The sequence below is a fragment of the Vipera ursinii genome (assembly GCF_947247035.1).
Source record: "Vipera ursinii genome assembly, chromosome: 4".
NCBI classification, from domain to species: domain Eukaryota; kingdom Metazoa; phylum Chordata; class Lepidosauria; order Squamata; family Viperidae; genus Vipera; species Vipera ursinii.
The window spans coordinates 31,654,493-31,672,953 of record NC_139514.1 but is presented as its reverse complement, the minus strand read 5'-3'; the positions used below and the strand labels follow the sequence as shown (position 1 = coordinate 31,672,953).

General features: G+C 36.4%; 1 protein-coding gene across 2 annotated transcripts in view; it reads right to left on the bottom strand.

Annotated features, from left to right (window-relative positions):
- Window positions 1–3,817: 3,817 nt before the first annotated feature.
- TBC1D23 (TBC1 domain family member 23) overlaps window positions 3,818–18,461 on the bottom strand; it is a 41,170-nt gene continuing 26,526 nt past the window's right edge. The window contains exons 10-19 of one of the 2 annotated variants that reach the window (XM_083362025.1): window positions 17,013–17,105; window positions 15,812–15,982; window positions 14,983–15,025; window positions 14,156–14,265; window positions 13,627–13,769; window positions 12,617–12,661; window positions 9,811–9,899; window positions 8,928–9,063; window positions 8,184–8,378; window positions 3,818–5,312 (exon numbers count right to left, since the gene is read on the bottom strand). In XM_083362025.1, the coding sequence (XP_083218151.1) occupies window positions 5,231–5,312; window positions 8,184–8,378; window positions 8,928–9,063; window positions 9,811–9,899; window positions 12,617–12,661; window positions 13,627–13,769; window positions 14,156–14,265; window positions 14,983–15,025; window positions 15,812–15,982; window positions 17,013–17,105 (1,107 nt within the window). In that variant the 3' untranslated portion in view covers window positions 3,818–5,230. The remainder of the gene's footprint in view (window positions 5,313–8,183; window positions 8,379–8,927; window positions 9,064–9,810; window positions 9,900–12,616; window positions 12,662–13,626; window positions 13,770–14,155; window positions 14,266–14,982; window positions 15,026–15,811; window positions 15,983–17,012; window positions 17,106–18,461) is intronic. The other variant, XM_083362026.1, reaches the window with a different exon arrangement.

Below are 18,461 nucleotides of genomic sequence, written 5' to 3'. Positions count from 1 at the left end.
CGGCCCCCGAGACCAGCCGCCGGTGCCCGCGGTCCCCCAACGAACCAGGGAAGAGCGCAGCCACCAAGACGGCTCAGCAGCCACCCGCCCGTCACATAGAGAGGCCGCGGAGCAACCTGCTGGCCCCCGAGAGCAGCCGACGGCGCCTACATTCCCCCGACGAGCCGGGGAGGAGTGCGGCCGCCGAGTCGGCTCAGCGGCCACCCGCCCGGCACCTGGAGAGGCTGCAGGCCATCTTACCGGCCCCCGGGAACAGCCACCGGCACCCGCATCCCACCGACAAGCCGGGGAAGAGCGCGGCCGCCGACGTGGCCCAGCAGCCCCGGAGCCGTCCGGAAGGCCGGGGAGCAGCCGTACGGTGGCGCGGCCGGCAGTTGCCCAGCGCCCGAGCAGCAGACCGAGGAAGGGCGCCAGGGCGGTCCAGGAGGCGGCAGGGCCTGCCGGCGGAATGGGGAGGGGCCCAGGACGCGCACTGGCACTGCATCCCCCTGGAAACCCGTTCCCACAGACGACACGTTCCAATGCTCTGCCGGCCTCCTTGCCTGCTAAGGGACTGTGTGACAGGCACCAGCGGCGGATGGTCCGAGCGGCGCAACTCACGGCGGTCTGGGGACCTGAGGGGCGAGGCGAGGTTGTGCGGAGTTCAGGGGAAAAGGAGGGCGGTCTGGGCTGGGGGGTGGCTTACCGGCTGCAATGGCGGTGGGATGGGGACGGGGAGGATACGTACCTGGGGGCGGGTGCCAAAGGGCAGGAGCCAAGGGGGGCGGTAGTTAAGTAGGGTGAGGGCGTGGTTAAGCAATTAAGGGTGTGGTGGGTGTCGGCTCTGCCGGCTACTTAGCAGCGTTGATTGTGCTGTGGAATCAACGCTGACTTCGACTGTCTTCGAGTGACTGTTTGTGAAGGTAATAAACGCGGCTCAGGAGAACCAGCTCTCGTTCCGGACTCATCCTTTCTGGTGATTCGTTGGACGGGGGCTGAAAGTAAGTCAGCGTTGATTCAATTTCTTTTATCAGTTTGTTAATGAAACTTGTGACTGAGAGCAAAAAAAGTGTATGTGTATATGCTTAAGGAAAACCTCACTACATTGAAATCAAGAAAGCTAAATGGTCAACAAATAATTCTTCACGTGTTGTCAATTAGCGTGAACCATTTGCCTGCTCATGATCTCAAGGAAAAATTGGTGTCTCTGGGAAAGGTGAGCATGTTCTCAACATAAATTTCCGACCATGGATCAAGACTATACCTCCAGCAGTCTCAATCCCAAACATTCCCAAGCCATGAAAGTGTCTACGAAGATTCTCGGTCATCTAGGTCACAGTTGTCCCAATAGTGCTTTTCCAAAAGGCAACTGGACTTTCTTAGTTTTTTTCTTTGAAAATGTTTTGCTTCTGATCCAAGAAGCTTCTTCAATTATTCAGCCAGAACGGAAGAAGCTTCTTGGATGGAAAGTGAAATGTTTTCAAAGAAAAAAAAAATCCAAGAAAATCCAGTTGCCTTTTGGAAAAGCACTTTTGGGCCAAGCCGTGAAACACTGCAAGTGGAGTGAGATGATAAGATGCAAGGAGCACCAATTGACTGTAGATGTAACATACATTCATGCTGAACTTTTCATTTAAAAAGTGCAGCACAGTGGTGCAGTGGTTGGAATGCAATATCGCAGGCTAACTCTGCTGACTGCCAGCAATTTTATCCTGACCAGCACCAGGTTGACTCAGCCTTCTGTCCTTCTGAGGTTGGTAACATGAGAACCCAGATTGTTGGGGTCAATATGCTGACTCTGTAAACCACTTAAGAGAGGGCTGTAAAGCACAATGAAGTGATATATAAATCTGAATGCTGTGAGATATATGAAAAATGTATATGTTATAATTTTTCATAATATAGATTAGCTTATATTTTATAAAAACTATTTAGAGCCAGTATTTTAAGGTATAATCTTATAACCAAAGCACAGCCATATTTAACCTTGCTAAAGTGATGACTTTCACAACTTTTGGGTTGAAGCAGGCATTAGTTACATTGTATAGATAGGCAAGGGAACAGAGTTGAAACATTTGTATCATCCAGCTTAGACAAAGAGGCTCTTACTGTGAACTGAGTTGGTTCAATGTCATGAACATAAAAAGGGAAAGATAAAGGTAAAACAAAGGGGAATGATTAATTGTACAGCTTCAGTGTCTAATAATTTTACTAGGCGGTCGGAAAGCATGTGACTAGATGGCCCATCAACTGAGTCTGGAAAGGATGTGGTGTATTCTACGGGACAGGTGTAAAGGTTTATGCTGAACTAATTTTGGTGTGGTCTCTGGGATTGTACTTGCCAAGATCCACCAGTCTTTGCAAACGCTTCAAAAAAACTTGTTTTATTTTCCAACACCTTTGAAGTGGAATTTATTTTATTCCTTACAGTGCTATTGCTATTTTGAAGCAATTTTGAGTAATAAAATATTGTTTTTGAACGTTCAAAAACAATTGTTGCAAGTCAAATGTGATCATTAATTACTGCAATGTTCTAAATACCGCCGGCTGAAGTACTGTACCTTAAAAGCATACTTGCTTTAGATTAATTAATTATAATGAGATTTACTTTCATTAAAATTGTTTGCAATCTTACCCCACGGTTATATGACAACGTAATTTTAAGCATATTTAATCAGTGATCAAATTAGAAATTCATAGGTTTATGGGCTTAAGAGGAAGGGAAACATTGCTTCTCTTTAAATATTTATGACTTATTTTAGCTGTGAAATCAAGAACATAAAATTAGACCGGGACAAAAAATATCACCCACAAATTAATATCGTATCACTTATGTCTCATATACGGCACTTAGCATCCCCATGCACTCATACAGTGGGCAGTTGTTAAAAGATCGAACATTTTCAGTAGTAGCCCTCCTACCCCAGATTTTATTTTGGGTCTAGACAGGCCTTTTAACTTGTTAAATTTCTATTGTTCTGCATTAAGTGGCTCTAGAGTTTTGTTTATGTTCTTCTACAAATAGAATTTACAGTATTTATTCATTTCATTGTTGTACAGAATAGCTACAATTTGTTTTTTCCCCTAAATACCATCTCCAATTGATCAATATGTGTTGTTATATAATAAATTTTGTAACAAAAAATTATATAACAACAGAGCTCCAATCCTCATGGCCTGCTCTAATAATCATGTAGGTGTGGTAAAAGTAAATACAATAAGCTTAGCTGAAAGAGGAAAGTTCTGAGTTTAGGATTCAAAGACAAAATATAACTTGAACTTCCTGTGAACAGCCAATTCACTCAATACCCGGTGCTTCTTTTTTGGAGGATCCTTTTCAGCTGCAGAGGCAGCCACATAAGCACACAAAAAGACATAACTGCTTTAGGGTGTTTGCAACAAGTGCCTCCCATACTCCAAAGCCTACTTTGTCTTTTAAACCCAAACCCTACTTAGACCTAAAATGATTACTAAGTAGAATTGTAGTATGTTGTTTTAACTTCATATACGTGTTAAATAATAGGTCAACAAAGTGACACTTACATGTGAAAAATGTGTGTATAAAAACACACTAAAAACTGTGTAGCAGAGAATGCCAAAAGAAGTTTCACCAATATCACTGGATAGAATTCATTGAAACCTCCAATGCACACCTGTTACTTTGCAAGCACTCAAATTCTGCACAGAAGATTCCTCTCTTCAGAACAGACTGAGGAATGCAGAGTTAAAGAAAATAGTTAGAATTGCATTAACTCAATCTAAGATCTGAAGTGTACCTTTTTGCTATCATTATTATTCCTTGTAAATGACAGTTGGATCAAATGATTTGGACAAATAATTGGCATTTAAGTAGTAATGATTTATTTACAATAGCACTTTTATAAACAATTGCACAAACATCTTTACATTAATATTATGAAAAAAGTGTCATTGCTCAATTAGGCAGGAAAACCTGTAGGAGATTTTAATTTGCTTTTTAAAAGTAGAGTGGAGAAAGGAAAAAAATAATGCAGCAGCTCTGGGACAGAACTATAAATACAGGAGTATTGGAAAAAGTGCAGTTCATGCAATTCATATTTATATACTTGTTTAGGTATATTTTTTTTTAAAAAAGAGTGTTGGTTTCAGAATTAAGGTGCCTACATGATTGTAGTTAAGAGCTCAAAAGAGTTGGTAATGAATGAAGATCTGTTGATTTTAGTTTCTATTGGTATATTGATTGGATCTGCAGATATTCTATTATTTTTTTGTCTAACCAACTACAATCTTATGAATTGTTACTCCCAGGTTTTGCAGCTTTCATGTCAGCATTTACAGGATTTTCTTGAGACTCCTAAATGCATTCAAAATACCTCTCACAACCATTTTGGTTATTATTATTATTAATTTTATTTATATAGTTATAGTTATTCCTTGAAAACTATGGATTTTTGCACCAGATTTTATTTTTTCAGTCTCAAGTACTGAAGACGTTATTAATGGCATTCAGCTGATACATTTCAAAGAAAAAACTAAAGACAGCATACATAAAGTTTCCACACTTTGCTTCACTAGTGTGCATTGCAATTTTTGTAAGCACTGGACAGATTTTGAACAGGTTTCTGAAAGATTATGTTTTCATGTTCATTAGTATAGCCAATTCTTATATCCGCCTCCCCATGAAAAATGAATTACAATTTCATTTCCTAATCTAATGCTGACTTTGGAAAACCTTAGCTTTCATTATAAAGTATAAAGCTGTTAAGATTCAACTGCTGTATGCTGCTTAGTATTTCAAGCTTCAGGAATTTAACTATTCTCTTAAACCTCATAGAAGACTTTAAAAATTACATACACATTGTATGTCCCTATAAACCTATCCCAAGTTTGATATGTGGTGTTGTTCAATTGTGAATGATGTAGTCCAAATATTTTCCAATATTGGAAAGAATTGTCTGGCTACAGTACATTTTTTCACAGATGTGTGTACTGAGTTCACTCCTGAAGAATAAGTCAGCTTCTCCAAAGCTACTTTAAAAATAACTCAAGTTCATAACAAACAATATCTGCAAATGTGTTAAAGAAAATACTTAAAAAAATCGCTTCAAAAGTATAGTTTACTTCTACCATGAAGTGGTTATCCAGGCACTCCCATCAATAAACTGAAATGTCCTCTTAGGTTAGTATTCAGATGCAACAAGTTGTTTTAGGCCACATAAAATATTTTGGCCACCACTTTCTTCTGAAGATACAGTGAAAACATCTGTTCTTATTAGCTTTCTAGGGCATTCAGTACTTTCACAATTTGTTCTTTTATATCTTTGGTGGCATCACCTGCATTTGGAATCAAGTACCTTAAAATTGGAAAAGATAAGATCATTTGTTAATATACTAATCACTTTCACAATATAAAATAATACCATTAAAATATTATGTCATGATACGTAGGATCCATATATATGATGCACACATGCGCACAGGCATACATACAAACATACACAATATTTATTTGCAAAGAAATTGAAATGAGATAAAGAATTAGTGTGTCATTCCTCTTGCCTGTTGAGAATTTACACTAGCATTAAATTTTATAGCAGCACTAAATTTTATAATAGTAGATTAAAAGTAGTAGTTGAAGTTTCAATAGACAAAAAGTTTCAAACTTTAGACTTTTGGCAAATATGTTCCTTATTTTAAGCTTCAGTGATTGCCAATACTATAAAAATAGTTACCTATAAAAACATATACATTATTATTTGATTTTATGAAATGGCTAGGGTCCATTAATTATCATTTATTTTTTTATTTTAATCCCATTTATATCCCGCCCTTCTCTGAAGACTCAGGGCGGCTTACAATTTAAGCACAAACCAATGTGCTTAGCAATAGCCTTCATTCTATGTATATGCCTGCTTATTAGGGCTTTCGCCCCCCCCCCCCAGCGGCATTATTACAAAGTCAGCTTATTGCCCCCAACAATCTGGGTCCTCATTTTACCTACCTCGGAAGGATGGAAGGCTGAGTCAACCTTGAGCCTGGTGGGATGCGAACCTGCACTAATTGCAGGCAGCTGGTGTTACTTAAGGAGGCATTAGCCCACTGCTCCACCAAGGCTCTCATGAGAATGTATTTTCCATTCTTCTTTCACCAGTCCTCACACAAACATATATATACAACTACTGCTGGGATACATCTCTGCGGGTGTCTCTGTGTTTGTAATATTCTTTCTTTAGGACTGTATTTTATATTTTTGGCTGACCTCTGGTGAAGGCTGGATGGGGATTCTACATCCATCCATGCCCCACTTAATCTCTTTGTGGGTTTGAACTGTGTTGTGCTGATTTGCCTCCTTTCTCTGGGGTTAATTCTAGTTAGTGATGATTGTGGAGATGTTTATGGCCCTTACTCCATGGGGTGCCACAGAGTTTAGTGTTGCCTCTTCTACATGAGGCTGATGGGTAAGCTTATCCATCACCAGGTAATGAGGGATCATCATAATACTGGTGATACCCAATTATATATATATCTGTTCCTGGCAAATTAAGCAAAGCCATCAATGTCTTATCCCGTGCCTGGAGGCTGTGAAGGTCTCAATGGGAACAACAGGCTTAAGCTGAACTCTGGCAAGACTGAGTGGCTCTGGGTTTTGGGACTTATCAATTTTAGGACTATACCATTTTTGGTGCAAGATAGGGTTACATCAACCCAGACAGACCCAGTGTGTAATCTGGAGGTCCTCCTGGACACATAACTGCTGCCTGAACAACAGATGGCAGTCATAGGTAGGAGGATCCTTCGTGCTGTGCACCAGTTGTGCCATTCCTAAATTGGAAGGGGTCTGCTCACAGTCACTCATGCCCTAATTACCTCCAAATTGGATTACTATAATGAGTTCTATATGGGACTGCCCTTAAAAAGTATACAGAAGCTTCAAATGATGCAGAATGCAGCATCACAGACCATTATGTTTGCTTCCAAAAGAACACATGTCACATCTCTGCACTGGTTGCCGGTTTGCTTCCAGGTTCAATTCAAAGTGCTGCTGTTGAACTTTAAACACTTCATGGCATGGGGTTAGGTTATCTGAGGGACCACCTGTCCTCAATTATTTCTGTCTGCCCCATCAGGTCTGAAAGAGAAGTATGGTGCAGGTCCCATCTGCTAGGGACTTATACTTGGTGGCTCCCAGGAAGTGGCTTTTTCTGCCATGGAACATTCTCCATGATTATGGAACTTTCTCTCCCTGAGTGAAGTTAGTGTCAGGTGCAAGAAACCAGGAATAAGAGTAAAGTTCAAAGTACCAAAAGTTTATTTCATTTCACCTATATACAAGAATCTAATCTTCTATGGTTAAGCCACATTGATTCTAGAGAAGAATTAATGGAATCAGCAAGGGCTGGACTTAGGCCTCTTTTGGGAATATAATGACTCCAAACTGATAATGTGTTTGACCTTGCCTTTAGGCTTTGCTTCATCATCTCCTACAGTTAACTCCATAATGTTCTGGAAGTCTCTCAGGACATGGTTATGTCATTAGGACTGAGGATCCCAGGAGACCAGTGACATTCTAAGATGGTTCTGTTGGTATAGTTAATATTTATTGTATCTTGAGCCTTTATTTATTTATAATAATGACCAATTTATATTTTTAATAATGATTGTTTTTATATATTTTTCTTTTACTTAATTGTTGTCTGCCACCAGAGCCACTTTCTTTAAGAATGGAGGTTACATAATTTTGATAAATACATAAATATATATAATATTCTGCCGAGGGAACTAATTTCCAATTTATTTTTATATTGGGGGAAAAATGTAAGTGATTTGGAACACCGATTAATAGGCTGCTGTTAAGAGAATCTCAAAATTCCAGCATGTACATAGATGATTCACTCAAGATCTAATATAGTGATTAAACAATATTTCAATTAAATCACAAGGTGTAATAATTTCTAGACTATTGTTTAGCACAATTAAAGAATGTACAAAAAGTTCTACAGAACTTGGACAAGGCTCAATAGCCTTTCGAATGATAATACTAGTACATTATATTAAGCATTAATCATTTTTATACAAGGATTTTATAATTCCCCCTATAACATGGCTGCACGTAAAAAGCATTAGAAATTATTGTCAATTGCTTATTTACTTTTGATATATAAATTAATCTTCAGAATATATGGATGATTCAAATGTAGTTGAAGCTAATCATAGCAAAATCTTACCTTTCAATTGCCAAAATCTCTATGCCTGAAGCAGTGCTATTTCCATATTTAAACGTTATTAATTCAGGATGCTTTTTCTTGGAAGTAATTTTGACCACAGCATTTAGTGCCTGACGAGATTGTATGTAAGCAAATCCTTTTCGAGATGCAATCTCTCGTAAACAGTACATGTGTGTTGTAGTTACCAAAAGATGACTACAAAAAAAAAATAATCAGAAAAAAGTGGCATTATATTAGGAAACAGACACTTCCTCATCTTCAGCATTATTATTCTGAGGCAAACTCATTTTGCAAGTAGTAATATTCTGTGGTTACATATAACAGCTATTTAGCAAGTTTACAATTGACTTTTCATCAAGTTGTGGACACATTTTATATTGAGATAAAAGCTCAAATATATATTACGCTATGAGCAAAACATAATATTTGCTATGAATTTCCAGTCTGTGAACCACTTAATCAGTCACCCGACATTTTTATTTTTTTTCATTCAGTAGGGTTAAAGATAAATTGGAAAAGTAATTACAGAATTACAGAAGTCTACATATCTGGCATTTAAAAGGTAGCAACTGTCTATGAGAGAGAGAGAGAGAGAGAGAGAGAGAGAGAGAGAGAGAGAGAGAGAGAGAGAGAGAGAGAGAGAGAGAGAGAGAGAGAGAGAGAGAGAGAGAGAGAGAGAGAGAGAGAGAAGCACTATATATAATTAGAAACATTATTAAGATTATAAAGCCAATGCAACAATACCTAGGAAACATGTGTCCACTTTCTTTCACTTCACTACAAGGAAAATAATGTTTTATATCTGGCTTATTTATCCAAGTTTGAATGTTGACAATCTCTTTTCTATCATCATCAGACATGGAAGAACTATCAATTTCATCTGTTTCAAAAAGAAAAAATGATGTCATAGATAAAATCTTTTCAATTGCTATCACATATTTTTAAAAATAGTTTTCATTCTATTTTGAAATTTCTGAAATAAAGGCTGAAATGAGGATTCCAAACAAATTCGTTTAATAATAAGATGTTTCTCTGATAACTATTGAGTGTCTCTGAAATACAGAAGGATGCCTTGACTTGAATTTATAAGTAATAAAGTCCGGCAGAGCTTATTAGTGTAGAGTGAAATCGATATACCTATATATTCTAGATCTCTAGCTTGTCCAGATCATTTTCTTGAAGTTTCTTGGAAAAAAGTACAGGTGTTTCTCAGAAAACCTGTGTGCATATGTGTGTATAGGAAATCTGACGCTATTGAAATACAGATTTTTTTTTGTATGGGAATATGTTATCTAAACTTAAGAGTAAAATTTTGATTTAACAGACCACACAAGAGAAGGCATGTTACACTGTTTATATAATTTATGCAAATTTTATGTGATTTGTGTCCATTTATGTAAATTGTCCAGACGGAGTCTCCAAATAATGGACTTCTCTGTTGTAAAGCCTTCAGATTTTATAAGGTGTAACTGAAGTCTGATGAATGATGGCCCCCCACAAAATGAGATAATATTGCAGATTCCAGTTGGAATTTCAGATCACAATTAGAGTATCTTTTTACTGACAGAATTCCAGACTTAGCTAGAAAGTACAACCTATAATTGGCTTATAAAACCTTCTACTATACCAGTATCATATTCTTCTTCATCTCCAATACTGAAAACTGGTTTCACACCACGGTAAGGTTTTCCTACTCTGTCACTGCTGCTGACATGCCTGTTGGCAGGGAAAGAGCGTAAGAAAGGAAAAATCATCATCATCTTAAAAATATATTTTATTGAAGCATTTTCTCATAGCAGCATGCAATGTGATCCAGGTATGAATCTCTGTGTGTAGTCAAAGAATTCGATAAAGGTAGCTGGCTGTGCAAAAACCATGAACCATACTGAATTAGTGAAAATTAGTGAAAAGGCAAGAGAGCACTGAACTGGCTGGACTGTATTAAGTACAAGAAGTTTGATTTGAAAAGTTCAGTAAGCGTAGTCAGAAAACAGAGATCTCTTTAGTAGGCTGTATATAGCTTTCCAAGGGACGCGGTGGCTCAGTGGGTTAGGATGCTGAGTTTGTCGATCAGAAGGTCGGCAGTTTGGCGGGTCAAATCCCGGGTGCCGCGTAGCAGAGTGAGCGCCTGTTACTCGTCCCAGCTTCTGCCAACCTAGCAGTTCGAAAGCACGTAAAAATGCAAGTAGAAAAATAGGGACCACTCCGGTGGGAAGGTAACAGCGTTCCGTGCGCCTTTGGTGTCTAGTCATGCCGGCCACATGACCACGGAGACGTCCTCGGACAAGCGCTGGCTCTTCGGCTTTGAAACGGAGATGAGCACCGGCCCCTAGAGTCGAAAACGACTAGCACGCATGTGCGGGGGAACCTTTACCTTTTTACCTTATATAGCTTTCCAGATATTACTAAATTACAGTTCCAAACTTTTCTTCTCACGGGGCTTTGTAATTCAGCAACACTACACATCTATGTTTTAACAAATCAAAGTCAAAGGTTTCCTTAAAGTGATAATATATCGAGGCATGTTTGGGGACAAACTATTATTGGTTTCCAACCAATGTATGCAATACTGACAGATAAAAAGCTGAGAATATTTAAGTGTTAGTTTAATCTAAGAAATATCTCTGGACCAATCATAATATCAGATAATAGAACAGAGTTGAGAGGTATAGAATGTGAACTATAGCGTCTCCTCTTTTCAGATTTTTCACATGGATCTTGTTTCTTGCTCATTCATCTTTCATTGATTAGAAACCGAATGCCATATTAAAGACGTAGTTTCATACTTCACAGCAAGTAGCCCATTCCAATGTGTTATGCACACATTCTAAAAACTGTAATGCTGATTAGGTATAAGTAAAGGTATAAGTAAATTGCTGTCCAATTCGCTTTTGAAAATTTCACTTATTATTGTAGAAATGGCTGCTAGAGGTAACATAAGGAAGAAGAATGGGGAAACTGATGGGAAAACTAACATTTATTTCTATTCCTGAAGGTAAGTGCTTTCATTTTCTAGGAGCTGGCAGATTAAATAGGAACTGCGTAAAGAGAGACAATAAATATGCCACCCAAAGACAGCCAGATTAGGGGTGCTTGTTAGTAATTTATAAAGATAAGCATCTGTAACACTGACATTGTTCAATAAAATAGCTGGTATAAGAGATAAATATAATTTCAAGTGGATAAAATTTGTGATTTACTATCTCCAGAAAACCCACTGTTTATACAAAATAGCTTTTGGGCTATTTTGTATAAAACCCACTGTTTATACAAAATAGCTTTTGGGCTATTTTGTATATTTATCCTTTCTTGCAACTGTTTCAAAATTTGCAGGCCCTCTTTATATGCTTTTAAGGCCTATACGATTCTCTTATTCTTTCACATTTCACTACAAGCCCAACATACAATAGTCGCTACTTATGCAAGGATAATGCTAACTGTGACTTGTTGTTTTAAGACTGGTATGGTCTATCTATTTGTTTGTTTGTTTGTTTGTGTGCTGTCCATCTCATCTAGAGACGAGATGTATTAGTTTGATGGGCTTAAGTGTACTGCCAGAAGATATAAGGAATGCATACCTTATGGAAATCATTATTGACGTGCTTAATAAGAACAACCATAACCTTTAGACATAATATGCTTGTTTTAATATAAGCATGGTAAAAGCAAACTATGGTTTGAAAACCAAATTACACACAGCAGTCATTTAAGTTAGGAAGGTAGTTCTTCTCACACTTCATGTAAATAAATAAATACCTTTAAGGTAATTTGCTGTTGTAAGCTAGATGTTCAGATGATATTAAATAAAACCACAATTAAGAAACAATATTCCCATAGTCAATTGCTAAATTTACATAACAATTGTGGCTATTTTAACTTGTCCATCCTCAAAGTATATTTCTTCTTGCATCATGCCTTGAAATCCATTTAGTTTTTATTATATTCTTTCAAAAATTTTATCTATGTTACTTAGTCAAAGCATCAATGGCAATGTAATGGGCCATAAGAATATACTTAAGGTATGCCATAAGGGTATACTTTTTAAGATATTGTTGAAATGTATTTTAATAATGAAACCTCTCTTCCATATCAACTTTTCAATACTCCCATTTTGTTGAGTAGGATTATCAAAAATGTAGTTGCATTTTAAGGTTCAGACAAAACAGTAAATTGTGGCTAATGTTTATGTTTGACTGCATCATGCTCCAAAGGAGGAAGCATTTATTACCTATGCATGTATCATCTATAAATGAATATGAATATCTCCTGTAACCATAGTATTTTAAATGTTTGAGCCTGATGTAAAGCATTCCTATTTTTTTTAAAAAAACTGAGAAATATTGACAGTGTAACTGATGCTTACAAATAGTATGAAGTCATGCTAAAAAAAGGACAAAGGCAGTTTTGCTCAGATAGTGTTGCATGTGGCTTACCGCAGCATACTTGCTCTATCAGGCCAGGGAAGATTGAAAGAAATTCTATAGCAAATTGGGCAGAGGACAGAATAAATAATTACAATCTATTAAGAAAACCTTATTTATGTCTTCCCATTTAGAATTAATGTTAACTCTGTGTGTGTGTGTGTGTGTGTGTGTGTGTGTATCTCAAAGCTCTCCATCATAAGATTTTTTTTATGTTTTTAAAACAAAGTATTATTATTCGGTTCTGTTACTTTTTGAATTAATCCACTGAAGGAGAAATGGAGTCATCTGGCACGTTTGTCCAGTACTGGTTAAGGTAATTTTTGATTGCCCCCAAGGTCACCTTCTTGGCTTCTATGCCTAGGGGAGAATTCGAACCTGAGTTTTCCTGACTCCTTGTACAGCACTTTTACCACAATACCCCATTGGCTTTTCTGAATATGTGTATGTGTGTGTTTATATGTATCTGAGATGTATGTACACCCACACCCACACCCACATGGATGCAAAAAGCACACACATATATATTCATACACATCCACACACACACATCTCCTACAGCACTTAACAGGTTACAAGGTTCGTGATCATAAGAAGGATTTGTGAGAAAAGTATGTGGAACAAGAAATGAGAAATAACAATTTTCCAATCTAAAAAATCTTGTTGCAGATATGTTTACTAACACATAGGAATAATTTTAAGGCCAAGCCATTAAACCTCTTCACAGTAGCATAACACAATCAGGGAGAAATAAAATGTGTGATTTAACATGCAAGAATATTGGCCAGAAATAATTTATATGCAAACTTCTGTGATCTGAAAACTGTGTTCCTGGAACATTTCTTTCCCCACCCCTCAAATGTACCAATCCAGACCCACATTATCATTTATCAATGGAATCGATGAAGAAGTAATTTAGTATTTGAGATATAATCACTGCATTCTGGGAGAAAGTGAAACATTCCAGAGAATTCACATTTCTGGCCCACAATCCCCATAATAAATATGCCAATATAACTCACCTTTCTACAGGAGTTGAAGTATTTTCAATAAAACTAATAACTTTTTCTTTCACATTTACAGATTTTGTCTTTAAAGCTTCAGTCATCTTGTTTACCAAAGACTTGACACCTTTTCCATCATTTGATCCATTTGGAGAATCACCCTAAAACAAAAGAAAGTTTCCCAGTAAAACTCATCTATATTCCATAACCACCCAAATCTGCACTTGAAACAAACACCATTTGTAAAGAACCAAAGTGCACAAAATAAGCCCTGAAGGGTTATATGGTGAGAGCTCCAGCTCTAGGCCACCACACTGCTCAGCTAAGGCATCAAATTTAAAGTAGTGATAATTATCATTTATATCCTTTATTAACATTTGTTGGCTGGAAAAGGTTTTACCATCCTCTTTCTGACTTTTGGCAACAAAGCCTAACATCTCTTTTCTCCTTCAATACATATGATATGTTGTTCTATATTATAAACAAATAAATGCAGTCCCGAAACATTGTTTCAAAAGCTAAACAATTTGATTTAAAAAGGACTCACATCAACTAAGGAGTTAATACTATTTTTTGAGCCTGAAGTACTAGCAATCCAATGGCCATATCCATTTTCTGGTCCTTCAATGTTAATGTCTGCTAAGTGCTGTTGCAGAGCTATGTAAAAAAAAATTAAAATAATTGTTAACCTCATTAAAATGTAATAAACAGGTGTATATAAGAATAGAAGTATATAAATAATAATGTTAACTAATGCATGCAATAAAGTGCTCAAATATGCTAATAATTATGATGCGTTCTGTAAAGCACCATATCAAGTAAAAGGCACCAGCTACAAATTCAGTTCTACCCCAAAACTGCGCAATGAAAACTACTAAAAACTGTCCAAGATTCCTAGGAGTTGGGTGGCATATAATAAATAATAACAATAATAATAATAATAATAATAATACATAGTTTTTTGTTCATTTTTTTCTAATCATACAATCTTGCTTAAATTTAAGAATGATTAGATCATAAGCAGTGTTTTGAACTGGGAACTATGAGAACAAATATGTGCACATTAATGCAAGAAAAAAAAAGATTTAATTTCTGACAGACTGTTAGTCCAGATTAGGATTAAAACTGTAACCCCTATGGAATTCAAAATCGAAAGAGGTTATAGATCTCTGGGCAGTGTAGATACTACAGATAGTCCCTGACTTAACCCTACTATAGTCATAAGTCATAAAATGGATCACTCAGATGGTCATAAAATGGATCACTCAGATGACCAACTCGATTTTATGACTTTTTTTGGAGGCCATGAAGGAAATGTTGCAGTCATTAAGTGATCCATGATTCGCTACTATGTTAGTTAAAGGAAAATCTTACCCATAAATCCACCTTTAGCAATGCTTACGTATTCTTTATTTTTCTGAAATAAGAAGATTGGAAATCACCAAGATGAGATTAGCATATGGATTTTTTAAAAAACAAAATAAGTGTAAGACAAAACAGCCTTAGTACACGTTTTAGCTTGAAGAAGCTTCACTGGAACAGGTCAATAAGTCTTATCCCTTTCTAAATAAAAGTGGGACTTTTTCATCAACAATAAATATTTCCTCCTTTCTCAGCCTAAGGACCAATCTCATGCATTTGAAGGTGCAATATTTTTATTCATTATATTGAATTTATAATATAATAATATTAATATATAATAATATAATATATAATAATATAATGAATGTAACATACAAAAATTTAGAATCTAGTTTCTTCAATCTGTATCTTTTAATACAGAAGTGGCTTCCAGTGACAAAAACAATAGAAAAAAGTAAAGTAGGAAAAAATTGTATCTTAAAAAATCTCTCTTGCTCTTAAGGGACTTTTCAAGCCTAGAATTATGTTTCTAATATTTATTAAAATCATTGATGTTTATGGTGATCACACATAACAAAATTTACCTCGCATTATTATAGACAACACATACAACACATACATCAACAATATATTGTGCAAACTTTTCACAATTCAGTTAACTGTTGACAGGGAATGTATATGCAATAATCCAAACAGTTGGACACTGTGTCTATGAAAATTAACTGCAAATATTATTTCAGTATAGTAAGGATGGGAATATTACCTAATGAACTGATGGCAGAAAAAGGAAAGAAACTAATTACTATGTTTAGAGACAATATGTGATAGAATTTAGATATACCTGTAAGAAATGTGCAAGTACCATGTTCATGTACATATCTTCCTCTTCTCGACCACTACCCATGAAGCACAGGTGTTCTCCACCAGCTATAGAACCAGATTCAATTGACTGTTTCTGTGCTTCTAACAAAGATTTCACAGACTGGGAAAATTCTGATGGGTTCTGGAGCATCTGTAATAGAAGAAAATAGCAGGAATCATTTCTGCACATCTGTTTAGCTGATCATTTAATTCTTTCTCTAAATCATCACTTTAAAAGCATGCTGATATATTTAAAAAGAGAAAAATAATTATCAGCCCGTTGTTAAGAGACTGTTATAACTAATTCCTATATTACCGTATGTTTTTCTATACCTAAACTAAACTACATTTTGGAAAAGTCAGCTACATAAAAATCTATAGATAAAACTTTGTTGATATATGTACCTTGAAAGCAATATAATCAGTATCAGATTTCAGTGTGGAAATGCCAAGAACAAATCTTGCTGGTTTAATCTCATCTCATTTTTAAGTGGGTAACTTCCTCAGTAATTTGTGGGAATGCTTTAGACATAATGTAAATTGAATTCGGCAAATAATTTTTATCAAGTTTCCCATGAGATTTGATCAGAAAGCTAGTTAAGTAATTAGCTGGGCGACAGTAAAATCAAGTGAAAAAACAACTAGCACAAAAATAATATTCAGAGTGTTCATCAGTGGGTTCCTCATTATTATAGGAGAGAGGGTAAGTATCCCAATGATCAATCCTCAAATTTACTTTTTGATATTTCGCTTTTGCAAAACATTTAGGCAAGGCATGAAGAAGTCTCACAATTGTTCAATTATTTACAAAAGATTTACATAGCAGTAATGAAAATATAACTCTTTAAAATTTATTTTATCAAGAAGAATAAAATAGAAAGCAGAAAAAAGAACATCCAACACTTAACAAGAAAAAAAATTCTTGTATACACCCACCCCACCCCCCAAAAAGTCAAATAGATGTAACATTAAACATAAAGAATCCACCCTGGATGGATGCTGAAAAATAAATTTTAAAAACCTGATAGGTTCTCCTTCCCTTACATAACAGATCTACAAATAGATCTATTTTATTTTCAGAATGTCATCTATCAGCAATATGACATCACTTGATACAATCTTTGAACTCTATCCTTCTAAAAAAATGAAAGTAAATATATTAAAGCTGACAGCTTACTTACTAAATCAGAATCTAAATGAAATGCAGTTGATAAATGGCCAGCATTGTATTGCTCTGCAGGGCGACAATCCACCACAAAGAATCTTACTCCTTCCTAAAACAAGAATATTTTTTAAATAATGTCAGTTGATAAGGCAGAGAAAATGCAACATAGTTTAAGATAATTTATTTATGCTAACAAAATCATGCAGCCAACTATTTTAGCCAAGGATTATACTTTAAAACTGTGTGCTTTGAAAATGCTTTTGGAGGATTGTTTCAGATCTTACATGAGCACAGCACCTTGGTGCTAGTTGTTAAAATCATCTCCCCCCCCAGAGGGGGGCTATTGTGCAAACTGTAGAAGAAAATGAAGATGCCTTCACCTTATGGAATCCGTGCACAAAATTTAATATGACTCCTAAAGGAGCAAACACTTTTTTTTCCAGGCACAGATATAAGCAAAAAAAAAAAGGGCCACAACTTAGTAAATAGTAGAGTATTGATAAGCTCAAGGGACACGGTGGCTCAGTGGGTTAGGACACTGAGCTTGTCGATCAGAAGGTTGGCAGTTTGGCGGGACAAATCCTGAGTGCCGTGTAACAGAGTAAGCGTGCCTGTTACTCGTCCCAGCTTCTGCCAACCTAGCAGTTCGAAAGCATGTAAAAATGCAAGTAGAAAAATAGGGACCACTACGGTGGGAAGGTAACAGCGCTCCATGCGCCTTTGGCGTCTAGTCATGCCGGCCACATGACCACGGAGACGTCCTCGGACAAGCGCTGGCTCTTCGGCTTTGAAACAGAGATGAGCACCAGCCCCTAGAGTTGAAAACGACTAGCACGCATGTGCGGGGGAACCTTTACCTTTACCTATTGATAAGCTCATGCAAGATCTACACAGCACTTCCTTCAAATCTTGTTCAAAGTGTGCATAGCCCTATTACACAAATTCCACTGTTTTTCCATGTGTGTTTGGGTGTGTGTGTGTGTTGAATAATATTTTGTTCCTTATTCTTTCCTTATTTCACAGTTTTTGGAGTGTCGTTGAATTTTAAAAGGCCATTTGCTAGATGGCAAGCATTTACAACACGTTTCAATATATATAAACAACTTTCTGGGGAAAAACTGGATTCTGGTATGTATGACATGTATGACAATTCTAGGGGTTTCCACCATGTATGAAAGTTGCTTTCATAAAGTATTAAACTTCAAATACAATGATATTATTATTAGCTGCTCAGATGGTCTAACTTTAGAACCTAGTTTATTCAATACATGACACTGATTACTTAGTTCATTCTTCTATAATTGCTTTGTGGTGATGGACAACATGTAAATTTAATAAATACCTTTTACTGATTTTTAAAAACTAGTTATGATTATAACAAATATGAAAATAAAGACATTTAAAGGAAAATAGTGTTCTTGATACTCCCCAAAATTATCTGAATAACTAAAAATAGCGTGCTTTC